Here is a 19436-nt window from a genome sequence, read left to right as displayed (position 1 = left end):
GAAAACAAACAAGCAGCCTTCCTACTAGAAGAGATAATTGCTATCTTTGCTCTACAGATAAGGAAGTCAGAGCTTATTTACCCAGAGTCGGAAAGCACAGAGTGGCAGAGAGAGGGTGGACGAGCGAGAACAGAGCGTGTGAACAAACTGGAACTGCTTTTTTTTTTTTTCTGGGATGATTTTTTTTAAAGCCACAAACTGTACATGGGGGGTAACATGTCTTACACATTAGAGTGGGTGAGATCTACAGTGTAAGCACATGATTAGAAAAGCGTTGCTCTGATCAGCCAAATCCACTCCTGCTTGAATCTCTGAATTTGTGAGCGGTTGCCTCGCACTGCAAAGGGCACTAGCTGCCAGCAGGAGTTTTGAGATGAGGGACTACTCTGGAGTATTGGATGGACCACAGTTATCTCACAGGTCCTCCAAAGACGAAGGTGGGGTAGCCGTCAGGAGGACAGGCTTGGCTGTGATGCTGATGGCTCTGAAGAGGCAGGTGCCATAAGCCGAGGTATAAAAGCTGGGGAAGGCAAGGAACAGAGTCTCCCTTCGGAGCCCTACAAGGAGTCAGTGATACTGGCTGACTTGGGACTTCCAACCTCAGGACTGCCTGGAAGTAGATCCGTGTGGCTTAAAGCCGGTATTGAGGCTTGTAATGGATAACCACAACAATAGGAGACAAATACAACAAACTACCCTTCAACAACCCCGACTTAAAAAATAATGTACCTAGGGTGTATAGAGTGAGGGGCGCTTGGCTTGGCCAGTAGTCCTGGGCCACAAAGAATGCTGCTGGCTTTGTAACCACACTGGAGGATCATCTGTAAAACGTTTTCAATAATGCCTCATAGAACTTGTAGAGATTAAGGAATATACTTTACATAAAATTGAGCTTATTCCTAGCAATAATTTTTTTCTAAAATGTTTTCTTTGTGACAACACAAAGTTGAAAAAATCCCATACAGGTACACATGGAGAAGACATGATTACAGGACAGTGATCACACAATTAGAAGCATGAATGTCTGTCAGCTAACGTGTGCAGCCAATGAGTGGAAGGCACTCTTGTAGGACGCCTGAATTTCCGAAAAGCACGGGAGTGCCATATTAGCACACGTCACAAACATGACCCTACCGAACGCTTCTCAGCAGCGCTCAAGGAGCACTACATGCTACAACGTGGTGCTCTCGAAACGTGACTCATCGGACTCTTCCCAGATACACAAATAATCTCTGCCGGAAGCGCTCCAGGCTGCTGCTTTAACCACTGGTTACAGCAGCACTACGCTGCCATGCGCCATGTCCTTCAAACAGACGGGGATCAAACTGTCCCGCATAGCAGCTTCTGAGTCTAACCCTATCTGCACACAGCAAACGTCTGTCCAACCTGCTTCGACGGCCCTTTGCTGTCAATGTAGGGAACTGGCTCGTTGTATGTCCTTGCATTCGTGTGAATGAACTTAGCGTAATTGACACGTCTTCTGTCCACACATGGTTTTGAGTGCTGTGTGCTTTTTTCAGGACTTTTTTCAGGTTTGATGTCTTCTTTTTTTTCAGTTATGCCTGCTATACCAGCATCTTCTAGTTTATGATGTCTGAAAAACATGATTGAGTAGTAGATTATTTATCACAATAAGCATCTCATTAGTTGCAAACAATTAAAAGAGATAAAATCTAAGTATATCTCAAGCATTAGTGAAGACAATTTAGGTTTTAGTAATGGTTTTGCTAGGCTATGCTATTAAAATTTGACATGGGAGTATCTTCTCACTCTAAATCATGTAGGGAATAAAGGGATCTAGTTAATAGTGATTATTCACCAGGGCATACTAGTATAGTGAGCAAACTCTCCTTTTCTTGGAGTAGAGTACTGACTTGATTGTGCTTATAGGTCATGTTTGGAGTATCCATGCATGGGATAGGTTTCATGCTAATCTGAACACACCCTTAAAAGCTTTATTATTGAACTGGGGCGACAGCTGAAGGGACAGGAGCAGGTGGGAGCACTTGCCTTACACATAACTGAGTTCAGGCTGTGGAAGGTAGAGGTGGAAGGATCATTGGGGCTTGCTGGCAGTCACGCTATATCCAGGTTCAATGAGAGAATTTTCTCAAGCGATAAGCAGAGAATGGTAAAACGAGCACCAGCATCCTCCTCTGACATCCAGTCCCACATTGGCACCTTTAGCCCACCCTGACATGTATATATAACACACGTAAGACAGACAGACAGACAGACAATTGATAGTTAGATAGATGATGGATGGTAGAATATAGATTGATAGATGATAGGTAGATGATAGATTGAGAGATATAATTGAGAGATAGCTGGATGACAGATAGATAGATGATAGATAGATAGATAGATAGATAGATAGATAGATAGATAGATAGATGAAACTAAAAAGTTTCTATGTTAAGAGCTGCCTTTCATGGTTTATGCTTAGATAGTTCAAGCATCTGGACTTAATTTTAAAAGCACATTTGGAAAACATATCACCAAATGTCTTTCTACTTTTGAGAAAATACCACTGCGCAGGTGAAACAATCATTTCAAGCTCAGTATTCTTTGCTTCTGATACTTTTAGACTAGATGAGGTAGCACATACTTGTTATTCCAGCACAGGCAGAGAGAGGTGGATCTCTGTGAGTTCAAGGCCAGCCTGGTCTACACAGCCAACAAGATCCAGGCCAGCTAAAGCTACTATCTCAAAAAATTTCTGCAAGAAAAATATTAAAGATATACTTAAAATATTTCATAGACCATGGGAGAAAAACTCTTTAAAGTTCAAGGACCATTAGAGTCTGGATGAAAAATGAGTGGGAGACCAGCTTAAATCTTGGAAGCATAAGGAAGATGCATAAGAGGAGAAGGAAGTCAAACTGAGCTAGGGAGAAGTCTGCAAGCAGCTGCATTTGAGGGCTACAGGGGCAGGAGGATATTCGAGGAGAAAGAGAACGCCCTCAGTGTAGGCCAAGTGTGCTTAGGACTTTGGCTGGATTCAACCTCACCCACCTCTATCTGAGGATGGTATGGCATTCTGTGCTCTGTCCCCATGGAGTGCCTCCACTTTCATTGTGACTCCATCCTCTGACATTCAAGGGCCACTTGAAAAACCCCATAATCCCTCCATAGACACCCACAGATCAGCAGCAAGAGTCTTTTAAACTTCTCCTAGGCTGAGAAGTTGTGCCTATGCCTAATTGAATTGAGGTCATTTCTGACACTCCATTTGTACATGAACACACAGAGTCCCAAGACTGAACACCAAGAAACATTGAGTTGGTGCACAACCTGACAAACTGGGGTAACACAAACTAAGATTCAAATACCCACTCAAGAGTGACCACATATCCATATTAAGAAATACCACTAGTGACTAAATTCCAGATACCTCGCTCCTATTGCAAACATACAAACAATATGGAAAAGCCAAGATGATATGTCTCTTCTAGAGATTAGAACCCATAGCACAATGATCCCTGGGAAAATCAACTTGGCTGGTGCACAAGGTAATAATTTCAAAATTGCAATTATGAATATGTCCAAGGAACTCAAAGAACACGTGAGTATATGCCTGAATGAAGTCTAGAAACACAAACATCTTGAATAATCATGAAAACAATTCATGATATGAAAAGAGAATAATAAGCTTGAATAAAACATTAAAAACTCAAGAAGTCAAACAAAAAGCTGAGAGTTAAGCTTAACTTATGGACCACATGGAAGAGAGAATATCAGGTCTTGAAGACAAGGTAGAGGAACACATTCAGTCTAAGAAAATGTTGGAAGCAACATGCAGAAACTCTGGGTCACTATATAAAAAGGCAAAGGTACGAATAATAGGTGACTCTCAACCTTCTTATGCTGCGACCCTTTAATACAGTCCCTTGTGCTGTGGCGATCCCTAACCTTAAAATTATTTTCATTGCTACTTCATAACTGTGATGTTGCTACTATTATGAATTGTAATGTAAATATCTGTGTTTTCCAATGGTCTTAGGCAACCCCTGTGAAAGGGTCATTTGACACTGCTCCCTCCCCCAGACTTGAAACCCACAGGTAGAGAACTGTGGGTGTAGAAGAATGAGAGAAGACTCAGAACAGAGGCACAGAAAATATTTCAACAAAATCATGAAAAACTTACTAACTCTATGAACAAAAAAAAAAAAAGATGCTTATTAAGGTAAAAGAAGGATAAAGAACACCAACTAGACAGGACCAGGAAAGAAAGCCTTTGTGTCACATAATAAAACACCAAATACACAAGACAAAGAAAGTGCATTAAAGTGGCAAGAGAGGAAAGGCACTTGCCAATAAAAGCATTGGCACTAGAATAACAATGGACTTTTCAATGGAGACTTCGAAAGCCAAACAGACCCTAGACTAATGTGCTATACATTCTGAAGGACTACAGATGCCATCCCAGAGTATAATACCCAGAAAAATTACCAGTCATATTCAATCTACCACCCCCTCCAAAATATACAGACTAACAGACTGGATTAAAAAACAGGGTCCAAGGCGGGGCGGTGGTGACGCATGCCTTTAATCCCAGCACTTGGGAGGCAGAGGCAGGTGGATCTCTGTGAGTTCAAGGCCAGTCTGGTCTACAAGAACTAGTTCCAGGACAGGAACCAAAAAAGCTATGGAGAAACCCTGTCTAGAAAAATCCAAAAAAAAAAAAAACAACAACAAAAAAAAAACAGGGTCCAGCTTTTTTGCCTCTAAAAAGCACATCTCTCCATTAATGACAGATTCCACCTATGGTAGTTTGAATGTAATTGGCCCCCATAAAGTCGAAGGAGTGGCACTGTTAGGAGGTGTGGCCTTGTTGGAGTAGGCGTGACCTTGTTGGAGGAAGTGTGTCACTGTGGGGGCGGGCTTTGAGCTTTCTTTTGCTGAAGTTTGCTCACTGTGACCTTGAGACCATTTCCTGTTGCCTTCTGATCAAGAGGGAGCCAGCACCACATCTGTCTGCCCACTGCCATGCTCCCCACCATGATGATAATGAACAAAACCTCTGAAACTGTAAGTGAGCCACCTCAATTAAATGTTTTCTGTTATAAAAGCTGCCACGATCATGGTGTCTCTTCACAGCAATAGAAACCTTAAGACACCACTTTATGGTAAAAGCATGGCAAAGGGCAATTCTAGCAAATGGAACTGAGTACGAGCAGGCATAACTATACTGACATATGACAAGGAGACTTTAAACATTGCAACTGATAAAGGAAATTCAAATAATCATAAAGACATGCTTTAAAAACCTATATGCCACTAAACATGAAAATCTAAAAGAAATAGATGAAGTCTAGACATATGTGACCTACCAAAGTTAAATAAAATGGAGCAAATAATTTAAATAGACCCATAACAACCAATGAGATAGAAACAGTAATATAGAGTCCCTCGAATAACAAAACCCAGTAATATCTGCATATAGCTCAAAAGTCCACCAGAACTTCTTGAGCTGACACTAACACCTCCTAAATTATTCTGTAAAATAGAAAAGGAAAGAACAATTCTAAATTCTATTTTTTGGCCGACATTGCTCTTACGCAAAAAGACAAAAAGAGCAGACAAAGATTTAACAAAAAAAAGAAAGAAATTATAGGCCAATCTGATGAACACAGACACAAAAATAAAAATTCTCAATAAAACATTTTTGCAACAGAATTTAAAAGCACATCAAAAAGATTATCTACCATGATCAAGTTGGCTTCATTCCAGAGATGGAGGTGTGGTTCAAATGCATAAATCAATAAATATAATCTGAGCCAGGCATGGCAGCACATGACTTTAGGAAGACAGAGGTAGGCAAGTCTCTGAGTTTGAGACCAGTCTAGTCTTCATAGTGAGTTACAAGCCAACTAGAAATACATAGTAAGGCCTTTGTTTTTTTTTTTTTCTTAAAAAAGTAAAAAATAAAAATAAACAAATACATGTAATCTACCACATAAAATGACCTAAGGACAAAAACCACATGATCTTGGACTTAGAAAAGGTCTTTGACAAAATTCAAAGTCCCTTCATGACCAAAGTTTTGGAGAATCTAGGGATATAGAGGATATATCTCAACTTATTAAAGGCAACAAGCCACCCAACATCAAGTTAGAGATAAACACAAAGCATTGCCACTAACATCAAGCACATGACAAGGATCCCTGTTGAGCATAGGCCTTGAAGTCTTAGCTAGAGCAATAATACATGTGAAGGAGGGTGATGTGAAAGAAAGAAGACAAAGTAGCCTTATTTGAAGATATGATCCTATACAAGATCCTAAGTATTTCTTTCTCAGTATGTACTGAGAAGCAATTCTAATCACTTACAGTGTGTGCATGTGTATACAATAATACATATGAACAAATCTAAGGGAGTAAGAGAGTTGTATTTATGATATTGAAGAGATTGAAGAAAGAAACTAAAGAAGATGGAAAGATATCCCATGTTCATGGATTGGCAGGATTAATAGTGTAAAAATTGCTACCATATCAAAAGCAATTTACAGATTAAATGCAACCTCTATCAAAATTTCAACACAATTCTTCAGAGAAATTGAAAAATAATCTTAAAATTTATATGAAAACCATACACACATAGAGATATAGGCATGGTCACAGATGCACAAACACAGACATACGACAGTAAAAACAATTCTAAGCAAAGAAGAACTGCTGGAGGTATCATATGCTATAGAATTATAGTAACAAAAATAGCATATCACTGTTATAAAAACAGACATGATCAATGAAATAGGATTGAGGACCCCAGTATAAATCCACACAATAAGTCCACAAAGAGGCCAAAGTTACACCCTAAAGAAAAGGTAGCACCATCAAAAAGTTGTGCTGGTAAAATTGGATAGCAACATATAGAAGAAAACTAGATCCTTATCTCCCATCCTGCACAAAACTCACCTCCAAATGAACCAAGTACAATAACATAAGACCTAGTAGCCTGAATCTGATAGAAGAGAAAAGTGAGCAATAGGTCTGAATTTACTTGCACAGGAAAGGACTTTCTGAACAGAAGAGGGATAGACAAACTGGGCATGAAACAAAAATGTTTCTATTCAACAAAGGATGCCATCATTCAAGTGAAGAAACAGCTAACAGAAGGGGCAAAGTCTTTAGAAGCTACATATCTCACAAAAGATTAGTATCTAGAAGACTGAAAAACTGAAAGAGCTAAACATGAAGAAAATAAATAACCTCATAAAAATAGGGCATGGAAGTAAACAGTTTTCAAAAGATGGAATACAAATGACTAAGGAACATTTCCAAAAACAGTTCAACACCCTTAGACAATTAAAACTACTTTGAGATATCATCTTACTCTAATCAGAATAAAAATAAAATGACAGAAGAGCTAAGATGAAAAAATGGCAGAAGAGTTGTTGTAGATATGGAAAGAAGACGACTAACTGCTGATGGGGGTGGGAGCTGGTGAAGCTACTCTGAAAATCATCACAGACTTTCTCAAACATCAAGAAATAGACCTACCACATGATTCAGCTTTATCATTGTTGGGCATAGGTCATACAAAGTACCCCGCTAATGTCAGGCTAATTTATGTTTAGTGCTGCTCTGGCCATAATAGCCAGGAAATGGAAATATCTTAGATATTCATCAGCTGATACATGGATAACTGAAAATGTAGTAAATTTATGCAGTGAAATATTATCATTAGCTGTTAAGAAAAATGAAATTTGCAGGTAAATATATGTAATTAGAAACAATCATTCTACAATACAGAAAATACAGAAAGAGAAACATGGCATATTGTCTCTCATATAAAGATGTTAGCTTTGAATCTTAGACATGTATGTCTTGTTTGGAATACCCTTAGAGCTTAAGAAACCAGTTGTGGGTCCGTGGGGTAGGGAGAAATGTTTCTTTAGGGGAAGGGGGAAGACATAATACAGTGGAATAAGGGGAGAAATGAGAATAATAAAACAGGATTAAATGGGTTGGGGGATGGGAGGGTAGAGTAGAAGTGAAGTTATGAGGAGAGATAACTAATGCTAAAAGCCTTTTAAAAAAGCCATGTAGATACCTACTTACTTATATTAGCTTGCTTTTCTATTGCTATAATAGGACATTTGGCCAAAACCAAATTGGGAAGAAAGGGTTTATTTCAGCTTACACATCGCAGTCTATCACTGGAAGAAATCAAGGCAGTAGCTCAAGCCAGAACCTGGAGGCAGGAACTGAAGCAGAGACTGTGGAGAAAATATTTACTTGCTTGTTTTCCATGGTTAGCTCAGTCTGATTTCTTAAATATAATCAGGACCACCTGCCCAAAGATGGCACCACTCACAGTGAGCTGGGCCCTCCTACATCAATCATCAATCAAGAAAATGCTCAATATACATGCTACTTTGAAGGAGGCGACTTTGATGACGCTAATTCCTCAGCTATGATACCTTCTTCCTTAGTGATTCCGTTGGTGTCAAGTTGACAAAACTAACCAACATACTACCCAGAGTGTCCATAGTAAAGCAACACCACAACTACATACCACATGCTAGCAAAAAAAATTCCAGTGCCAGTAAAGAATTGTTCTTAATTATTTATATTTCTGGCCAGTGAGATTTCATAGACCCCCAAACATTACAAGTTATTGCCATGACTCTTTTTGCCCACCAGAACTTGATGGTAAGACCCTGCTGCTCATGATACCACATACCTGAGCCACAAAACAGAGAAATTAAGTGTGTATTGACTTGGAAGCTTTAGTCCTACTTGCTAGCTTGTATAGTGCTAAAAGGCACTATGCACACAACTAGAGGAGAAAGGAACCATCAATATTACCCCACTACTAACTCTATGAGCTATAATAATGGCTATCTTGTGAAGGTGTACCCACAGACTCAGGGGCATAAATATTAGAGGAGTGTGGAGTTCGGTAGTTTGAATGCAAATGGATCCAATGACTCATATGTTTGAACACTTGGTCTACAGTTGGCTGGGACTGTTTGGAAAGGATTAGAAAGTGTAATATTGTTGGAGAGGGATATTTCTGGGTAGGCTTGGAGGTTTAGAAAGACTTGTTCCATTCCCACTGTGCCTTCTACCTGTTCTGCCTTCTACCTGTGGGGCAAGATATGAACTTGCAACTGTTCCTGCTGCCTTTCCCTTGCTCTGCCATCACTGATTCTCACCCTCTGAAAGTGTAAGCCCGATTAAATGCTTTCTTGTATAAACTGCCTTTGAGGTTTGTTATAACAACTCCAAGAAATAGAACCTATACCTGACACCATTAATGGAGTCAGGAACATGTGACTAAATACATCATAGGCTGTTGGATAGCCTTTGATGAACATAAGTTAAAATACTTCTAATTAATTGCTATACCCATATATCCATGAATAACTCATCAGAGAAGCTATTTCCTGCAATAATTAGTAATTAAAACAGAGACACACAATTGGCCAAGCGGCAGAGAATAAGAAACGCCAAAATGCTTAACATTAAATGGGCATCTATATTAGATCCTTCCAGTCAAGGCTCAGGAATCATCACAGAAAGGTTGAAAGATTATTAACAGTCAGAAGTGTTCAATGACTGCAAGGCAACAGTGTTTCCTGGTCACAACAGGAGAGTTGCATGTATGAACGTACAGTGGTTGTGGCAGCAGGCATAAGACCTGTGCAAACTCAATTCAGGCAGATACCAGCATGGAAGAGGGTAGATGTGTAGTGATAGGAGTGGCAGGGCTGCGTTCTGGCAGCCCTGGCTCCCACATGGCAGGCTTTTGCCCGAAATAATTCCACGGAAACTGTATTCTTTTAAACACTGCCTGGCCCGTTATTTGTAGCCTCTTACTGGCTAGCTCTTACATATTAATCTAACCCATTTCTAATAATCTGTGTAGCCCACGAGGTGGCTTACCAGAGAAGATCTTAACCTGTGTCTGTCTGGAGTGGGAGAATCATGGCAACTCCTGACTCAGCTTCTTTCTCCCAGCATCCTGTTCTGTTTTCTCCGCCTACTTAAGGGTTGGCCTATCAAATGGGCCTAGGCAGTTTCTTTATTAATAAGAAATCACTCCCACATCATAGATGGACACAAAATCCTATCTCTAGCTAAGGAGCATTGGTATATGATAGCCACTAGGATTGGTCAGGTTTTTAGTTTAGTTTAGTTTTAAAGGTGTGACCCTGGTAAGATGACCAAGCTTCAGTGCAGGGTCCACACTCAAGAGTATTTGGGCAACATGAATGGGATTCAAAGAGTTAAAAAGGAGAACAAAAGAAATGAGTGAATATGAAGTTGGGTGGGTAGAAAGGTGAAGGTGGGTATGGTGGGAATTGAGGGAGGGGGATGATGATCAAAATGCAGAGTATGAAATTCCCAAAAGAATAAAAACATTATTGCTGTGAGATAATCTGTTTGTACACTGAGAAGATGTGTCTTTGCCAAGGTGCCTTCTCATTGGTTTAATAAAGAGCTGAATGGCCAATAGCTAGGCAGGAGAGAATAGGTGAGACTTCCAGGGAGAGAGAAGAACTTGGGATGAGTGGAGGAATGGCAGAAGACTCTAGCGAGACATAGAGGGCATTGTACCCATGGTACTGAAAAAGAGCCACATGGCAGAATGTAAATGAATAAAAGTTAGGAGTTAGTTGGGAGCAAACCTAAGCTAAAGATCAAACTTATTAATTAATAAGAAGTTTCCATGTCATTAGTTGGGGGTTGGTGGTCCCAAAAGAAAGTCAATGAGAAAGATCAACTACCGTTTGTACCCAATGTGGGCCATGAAAATCCACATAGGGCCTGAGAAAGTTGAAAGAAGTTACAAACATGGAGTTGGACGTGGCTTCCTGGTGGCTGCAGTCTCTTGAGTAGACCCAGTGCTTACTGTGTACAGAACTGCACTCCTTTAGAAGACCCTGTTCTGCAGATGAGCACAGAGTGACCAGAGCTGGGACAGTTAGGAGCAGCTGGGATATTTAGGTGATGGTTCTGCTGCTGCCTGAGGGCCTGAAAAGGGTAGAGTCAGCCACCAGCACCATGTGATAAGCCTAGCTGCATGGCAGTTGTCATGGCCTTTTAAGATTTGTCTCACGTGGTCAGAGAAATGTTACAGAGGTGCAAAAAGCCAGATCCAGACCCACAAAAACCTCTAAAAAGGTACAATATTCTTAAAAATGTGCTTAGATACTAAAGAAAGCAAAGAAAATGGGGATAAACAGTCATAGGAAAAGTAGTTTAAAAAGAAAAGTCTTTAAAGAAAGAGTAAAGTACAAATACATATGTACACATACACACACATATGTAAACCAGATAAGGATTGAAAATACACAGGACATATGAATACTATATGCTACTTTGTTGACTAAACTTTCTACATGCTAATGAACAACAACAACAAAAATCCAACAGCTACTGAGATTGGATTGTGGAAAAAATCACATTCTAAATTAAACCAGGCTATATATTTTAAGGATGTCTTAACTTCATAATGGAAGTCAGGAAATACGTTTTGTCAGGGGAGATGTTATACATCTGTTTCCACAGAAAACAAAAAGTTGTAGATTTCTTCAAAGTTAATGGAGATTAGATTTCATCAGGGCAGATCTCATGAGGATCTTGACTTCAAGCACAAAGGAATAAAAAAGAAAACATACAAGACAGGTTGCATATAAGCTGATCCCTCTGCTATGGAAACAGCTCTGAGATTGGATGAGACATGATGAATCTTATTAGCTACAGAGTCCTCACGACAGTTTAGTTATGCAGTACAAATGGACTGATAAAACTGACAGGTGGTTTTTACCTATACAAACATAAAACAAAAATCATCTTTAGCTGATTTATACACATAGAACATTCCAAAATTGTGTTAATGTAGATATGTATGTTACCTTTAAAAGTCTGTGTGTTTTCAGAAAATAAAGGACCAGACAACAAAGAAAACAGGTGATACAGCCTCTCAGAATGCCTTTTGCAGTTTTCCCAACAATCTACATCCAAAACATCTTCAAAGTGGCTAGCTAATATGCTCCAGCCTCACAGACTATTCCAGCCAGGACTCTAGATAAGCCCTGTGCTTTCCCATTACACAGAGACTGAACAACAAGTTATACAGGTACCTTTCCCAGGACTTGACCATTATCTCAATTTTCTCAAAGATGCCATTGTCATCAGACAACAGGAAGTAATTTTAAGAACATGATGCCCACATTCACAAAAGGTGGGATGGGTGGTTTTTGGTAATTTGATGGGTAATGGCTATTTATCATTATTTAGGAGGGCTGGTTAATGTCTTATGATATATTGATCATATTCTGACAATAAAATTTGTTTGGAGGCAGAGGGCAGAGCTAGCCACTAATGGCAAAAATTAACTATAGAGGTCTTCGACAGAGGCTAGACAGGAGTCAGAAAGTAGCAAGGCAGGGCTGAGAGAAGATCTCAAGTCTTTTGATTGAGGAACAGAAGAGAGAGGATATGATTGGTGACCTCTTCTCTGATCATTCAGGATCTTACCCCAACATTTGACTCCCGATTTTTCATTAATAAAGAATAATTAGATAAATGCATTGCCTGGCATCCAACTTAAGACATGACAGCACAAGATAGGTGCTCACCACTGGCTTTGCAGTTGCCACAGCTGCCAGAGCTGGCTGGCTTTTCCTTCCTTGCTTCAAAGTCTCTGAGCAAGTCTGGGATTTTCCTGCTGCAGACTCTCTACAACAGTCTCCAGCTGCCACCCAAACTTCAAAGGCCCGAAACTCCACAGGTGCCTGGGCTCCGAACATGAGAATTACCCACCCATGCCTGGCTGACTTTGCCTTCAGGAAGCTCCTGCCACAGGAGCTCCTTCTGCACATTCCCGTGTCTGCTTCTCAGATGAATAGCTTCTTGACTCCTTCTCCACATGGGTTGAGGGCTTCCCCTGCACCCCTCTTCAGGATGCTGTCACACTAGAGTAACCAGCTCAGCACCCACTTAGGCTTCTTTTGTTGTTGCAACTGCCACACAATCTCAGCTCACAGCTATATATGAGCAGCTGCAGTTGCCCGCAGTCAGGCTGTGCACTCCCTGTGTTTTCTGCCCAGCTGTGCTGTGCCGTGACAGTCACCTGCACACTTCACTGTCATCATCAGCAGATCTGGTGAGAAAACTAGAAATTCTTAAGGGGGGGGGAGATTAGTTTTTAAAAAAGAGAATTTTCCCCCACATTAAAAATGGGAAATATTGCAATGCACAGAGTTAGGTCTCTGTATAGTTCCACAATGGATGGTTTGAACATGGAACAATTAAATGAAGAATAATCAATGTTGCTGGAATTAACATAGTGGCAATTATCATTTTGGTCATTCTTCTTTTATCACTAAACATGTTGTTTGGTATCAGTGCCAAATAGAAAAATTGATAAAGATAAAATACTTACAAGTATAGACTAATAAAATTAAGAAAGATATTCTCACAGAGACAGAAGATCTTGAAACAGAGTTACTACACCATTGTATTATGACACTAAAGAGGAGTAGCCTAAAGTTATTAGAAAAATTTATCGAGTAATTATGCAAGAATGACCACCAGATAATAAGCATCTACAAGGCTATTCAGAAGTTAACTGGGATCCTATAGAAATGTCATATTTGAAGAGATTTAAGGAAGGAATAGTTTGATATGGTATGCACTCACCTTTTGTGAAGCAAATGTTAAATTCATTGGCCACTCGCAACATAATTATTCCACAAAACTGGAAAAAGTTAGTCACATCAGTATTGGATGCTGATTCTCAGATAGAATGGAGAATCTGGTGGAGATATTAAGCTAGGGCCGTTGAACATTGAGGTAAGGCTAGAAGTTATGTGGTTTCTCAAGATTAAATCTTTGGTGAGGGCCATTATGCTGCTATGGAAAGACAGGTTACACTTGATGATCACACCTTGACCTTATGCTATATAGGGGAGATTAATTATAAATTTCTAATGATTTTCAAAAATTGCTGGGAGATATTAACTTGTTATGACCCATAAGTGGATTGACAATTTAAGAACTAAATAATTTATTTCAAACCTTACAAGACAATAAGAACTTAAATAGTCCAAGAAAATTATTATCTGAGGTTGAAAAAGAACTGACTTTGGTAGAAAAGAAGTTACCATTACCAGATGCACATGTGTATCATTTGGTTCACAGCTTGAATGTATTCTGGTTGTTTTACCTTCTACACATTCTATCACTGGAATTCTAATGCAGAGAGAAGATAATATTTTATAATGAATATTTTTTACAACACAGAGTAAAAACTTAAAGGCCTATGTAGAAAAGGTTTCTGAATTGATCCTGAAAGGAAAATTGAAGACTTTATCAATTAGCAGGAATAGACCCATCATACCTTTTACTAATGCTGAAATTTCCTCGTTATGGACAGAAAATGAGCATGGCAAAGAGCTTGCAGTAATTGTTTAGAAGAGAGTAACAACAAACAACCCAAAGTCAAGAGACTTCAGTTCATAAAATGAACTAATTGGATTCATCCTCTCATTGTACAGGGAAAACCAATTTCTGGAACCCCTACATTTTATACTGATGCAAAAAAGGCACATAATAAGTCAGGAAATTTAAGTAAAGTGGCTCAAAGCCTTTATGATTTTGTTAAAAAGCCAAAATTATAAACTAGTCTTATAGTATTATTAGATTTCCTAGAACCTCTTAATATAGTTACTCTCAATGTGCAGAAAGAGTTATTTACATATTGAAACTGCTGAACATATTTCAGATGCTTCAGAATTAACTTTGTTATTTATTCAATTAAAAGAAATAATCAGAGATAGAAAACATGCCTTATATATAACACATATCAGGTCCCATACATGACTACCAGGCCCACTAGCACAAGGAAATGATGAAATTGATTATCAATTAGTAGGAAATGTGTTAGAAGTCTCAAAATTTCATAAGAAACATGTTAATAGTAAGGGTCTTAAAAATTTTTTCCTATCACTTGGCAACTAACTAGTCAAGAAAATTATAAGAAAATATTTTACTTTTTTTTAATAATCAAACTCCAAAGGGTGCTCAAAGAAATGGAATTTGGCAGATGGATGTGTTTCATTTCACAGAATTTGGAAAATTAAAATATGTACACCATACCATAGATACTTCATGATTTTAATGCACAACTGCTTTGAGTTCTGAAGGGGTTGATTCTGTAATTATACATTTATTAGAAGTTATGGCCATCATGAGGATACCTGTACATGTTAAGACTGACAATGCTCCCGCATATATTTCTAGTAAAATGAAACAGATTTTTGCATATAACAGCCTACATAAAGAAGCTGGAAAAGGGCTGGAGAGATGGCTCAGAGGTTAAGAGCACTGGCTGCTCTTCCAGAGGTTCTGAGTTTGATTCCCAGCAACCACATGATGGCTCACAACCATCTGTAATGAGATCTGGTGCCCTTTTCTGGCCTGCAGACATATATACAGACAGAGCATTGTATACATAATAAATAAATAAATAATGAAGCTGGAATTAACAGAATACCTAAAAACTCTAGAACAAAAAGAAGCAAACTCACCCAGGAGAACTAGATGGCAGGGAATAAGCAAATTGAGAGCTGAAATCAATAAAATATAAATAAAGAATCAGTGAGACAAAGAGTTGGTTCTTCAAGAAAAGCAACAAAATAGACAAATCTTTATCCAAACTAACCAAAAGGTAGAGAGAATATCTAAATTAACAAAATCAGAAATGAAAATGGAGCCATAACAACAAACACAAAGGAAATCTAGAGAATCATTAGGTCATATTTCAAAAATCTGTACTCCACAAAATTGGAAAGTTAAAGGAAATGGACAATTTTCTGGATAAGTGTCATGTACCAAAATTAAATCAAGACCAAATAAGCAAATAAAATAAACCTATATTTGTTAAAGAAATAGAAACACTCATCAAAAGTCTCCCATCAAAAAAAAATTCCAGGAGTAGATGGTTTCAGCTCAGAATTCTACAAGATTTTCAAAAAAGAACTAATACCAATACTCCTCAAATTGTTCCACACAATAGAAACAAAAGGTACATTGCCAAACTCTTTTTATTAGGCAACAATTACCCAATACCCAAACCACATAAAGAATTACTAAGAAAGAGACTTATAGACCAATCTCACTCATAAACATTGATGTCAAAATATTAAATAAAATACTGGCAAATCGAATTCAAGAACACATCAGAAAGATCATCCACCATGATCAAGTCAGCTTCATCCCAAAGATGCAGGAGTGGTTCAACATATGCTAATCTGTCAATGTAATACACCACATAAACAAACTGAAAAATAAAAACCACATGATGATCTCATTAAATGCTGAAAAAGCCTTTGACACGTGGTGCTGGCATAACTGGATATCAACATGTAAAAGAATGAAAATTGATACATATCTATTACCATCCATAAAACTCAAGTTCAAATGGATCAAAGACCTGAAAATAAAGCCAGCCACACTGACCGTCATAGAAGAGAAAGTGGGAAGTACAGTTGAACACATTGGCACAAAACACCACTTTTCTAAATCTAACCCCAATAGTACAGACAGTGAGAGAAAAGTTGACAAATAGAAACATCTGAAATTGAACATCTTTTTTTAAATCAAAACCAAAACCAAACAAACAAAAAAACATGGTCAATAGAATAAAATTGCAATCTACAGAATGGGAAAAGATCTTCACCAACCCCACAACAGATAGAGGGCTGATCTCCAAAATATACAAAGAACTCAAGAAACTAGTCATTAAAAGAACAAATAATCCAATAAAAATATAGTGTACAGACCTAAGCAGCAAACTCAATCAAGGAATCTAAAATGGCTGAAAGACACTTAAAGAAATGCTCAGCATCCTTAGCCATCAGAGAAATGCAAAACAAAACCACTCTGAGTTTGCATCTTACACCTATAAGAACGGCCAAGGTAAAAAAAGACCAATGACAACTTATGTTGAATGGATGTGGGGTAAAGGGAACACTCCTGTATTGCTGATGGGAGTGCAAGCTGGTACAGCCCCTTTTAATATCAGCATGGTGATTTCTCAGAAAATTAGGCAAGAATCTTTTTCAAGACCCAGCAATAGCACTTTTGGGTATATACCAAAAGGATGCTCATTTGTACCATAAGATTATGTGCTCAACTATGTTCATAGCAGCATTGTTTATCATAGCCAGGACCTGTTTACAACCTAAATGACCCTTGACCAAAGAATGGTTAAGAAAAATGTTGTATATTTATACAATGGACTACTGCACAGCAGGAAAAAAATGACATCTTGAAATTTGAGGGCAAATGCATGGAGCTAGAAAACATCATATTGAGTAAGGTAACCCAGACCCAGAAAGACAAATATCATATGTAATCACTCATAAGTGTCTTTATGATATAAAGCAAAGAAAAACCAGCCTATAATTCCCAATCCTAGTGAACTTAGACAACAAGGACTCTAAGAGAGACATACATAGATCTAATCTACATAGGAAGTAGAAAAAGACAAGATCTCATAAGTAAATTGGGAGCATGGGGACCATGGGAGAGAGTAGAAAGGCAGGTAGAGGAAGGGAGGGGAGCAGAGAAAAATGTATAGCTCAAAAAAGTTAATTTAAAAACAATAAAGATTTGTTGACCTCAGAATAGAAACCAGAAGATGTGCTATACTGGGGAAGAGGTTTTTTTGTTTTTGTTTTTGTTTTTGTTTTGGGAAAAGAAAGAAAATATGGATGCCATCAAAGTTGATAGATTCTAACAGGAGAGACTTCTTGATTAGAAGTGGTGATACTTCATCAAGGAGAATGACTGTTCAATGTAAATTAACTTACAAGTCTAACAAATGTTTTTCATTTGATCAGATATAACTTGCCAAAAACTCCCCAAAGATAGGGTTTGGTCAGTGTTTTGTTTTTGTCTTTCCAGGAGAATGAATGCATGCAACTAAGGAATCCAAGGCAAATGAGACATCTAAAGCAAAAGGATGAATCATCTAGAAAGAATGTCCCAAGAAAAAGAGTAAAAAATTGGCCTATCAGTATATCACATTTCCAACAGGATAAAATTTTATAAATCTTTCCAAATATTTGTTTCTGCTGTTCTCTACAGACATATAAGTCAAATGGTCTTTTGGAGTCCCAGTCCAATTAAAAATTAAAGTTGGCTTTGGAGTTGAAGTGTGGCTCTTTCCTTCTCTAAACGCAAGTATGCTTATTAAAGTAAAATTCAAAATTTTTGTCTCATTCAGAAGAGTTACCTGATATGAGACAGAAGAAAAACCAAAATTATGGGACTATTCTATTGACACTAATATCATACTCTTTTGGTTTTATTTAGACTCTTTAACACTTTTCTTAAGGTATAAGTACTATCTCATAATTTATAAAACATATATACATATATACATATGAAACTTCTGTCATGATATTAATGGTCATAGAGAGTACTAATTCTAGAAAAATGCCTCATCTAAATTCTTGTACATGATTTGGTGTTTAAGTCTCTATCACATAAGTAGAAATTAAGTTTATGTAGTCTGCATGTAATTAACAAATTTGACCTCTTTGATATCTGCTGCATGTGATATTTAAAATGTTTAAGTTTTCTGCAGTGAACCATGATCATTCCTAACAATCATCTTTGAAGTTTTCCAAAGGAGGATGGGGCCCCACATCAATGATTCCACTTGGATTGTGGTAACACCACTAAGCTAACAAACACTGCCCAAAGATCACCTTTGGACTGCAAACTGCTCAAAAGAATTTTAAGGTAACTAATTGAGATGCTTCAGCTTCATGACCTACTCCAGCCAGGACTTCAGGTAAGCCCTACACTTTCCCATTACACAGGGACTGGATAACAAATGATATAGCTAGCTCTCCCAGGACTTGGCCATTATTTCAATTTTCTCAGAGTCCCCTAGTGATGCCATTACCCCACAGATAGCAGGAAGTTATTTTAAGAACATGATGCCCACATTCCCAAGAAATGGATGGATGGTTTTTGGTCATTCAGTGGTTTATAGATATTTGTCATTGTTTATTGGGGTTGGTTACAAGTTTTTATTGGTAATAGTCAGGGAAAATAAGCTGAACAAGGGAGATTATATCCAGGGACCTTGTTTGTGAAAAGAAAAAAGGGGGATATAGAAATGATAGAATAAAAGAGTAGATTAATAAATCTAATTTTAACCCTCCCCTGCCAAAAAAACCAATTACTAGCCTTAAATATTTTAAAATGTTTTACAATTGGTATGGATTTTATATATTGATATAAATTTGAGATTATTCTTATTATACTATATATACATTCTACTCTTGTTTAAGATATTTTTGTATATTGATACAAATTTAAGGTCATTTTTTTTTCTTTTTCTTTTTTTTTTATTGAGAATAAGAAAAAAAAGTTTCCGCCTCCTCACAGCCTCCCCCC

The 19436-nt window shown here is 38.0% G+C and overlaps 1 protein-coding gene across 2 annotated transcripts in view; it reads right to left on the bottom strand.

The window, feature by feature from the left end:
• Nucleotides 1–19436, bottom strand: part of Cimip6 (ciliary microtubule inner protein 6) — a 52194-nt gene that overhangs the window by 21687 nt on the left and 11071 nt on the right. Inside the window, exons 1-2 of one of the 2 annotated variants that reach the window (XM_050123887.1) lie at nucleotides 12783–13129; nucleotides 1387–1594 (exon numbers count right to left, since the gene is read on the bottom strand). In XM_050123887.1, coding sequence (XP_049979844.1) covers nucleotides 1387–1594; nucleotides 12783–12841 — 267 coding nt within the window. In that variant the 5' untranslated portion in view covers nucleotides 12842–13129. Of the gene's footprint in view, nucleotides 1–1386; nucleotides 1595–12782; nucleotides 13130–19436 lie in introns of those variants that run through there. The other variant, XM_050123888.1, reaches the window with a different exon arrangement.

The sequence above is a fragment of the Alexandromys fortis genome, unplaced genomic scaffold (genome assembly GCF_014885135.2).
Source record: "Alexandromys fortis isolate MF-2015 unplaced genomic scaffold, M_Fortis_MF-2015_v1.1 scaffold_210, whole genome shotgun sequence".
Lineage (NCBI taxonomy): Eukaryota > Metazoa > Chordata > Mammalia > Rodentia > Cricetidae > Alexandromys > Alexandromys fortis.
This window is presented reverse-complemented; position numbering and strand designations above follow the sequence as displayed.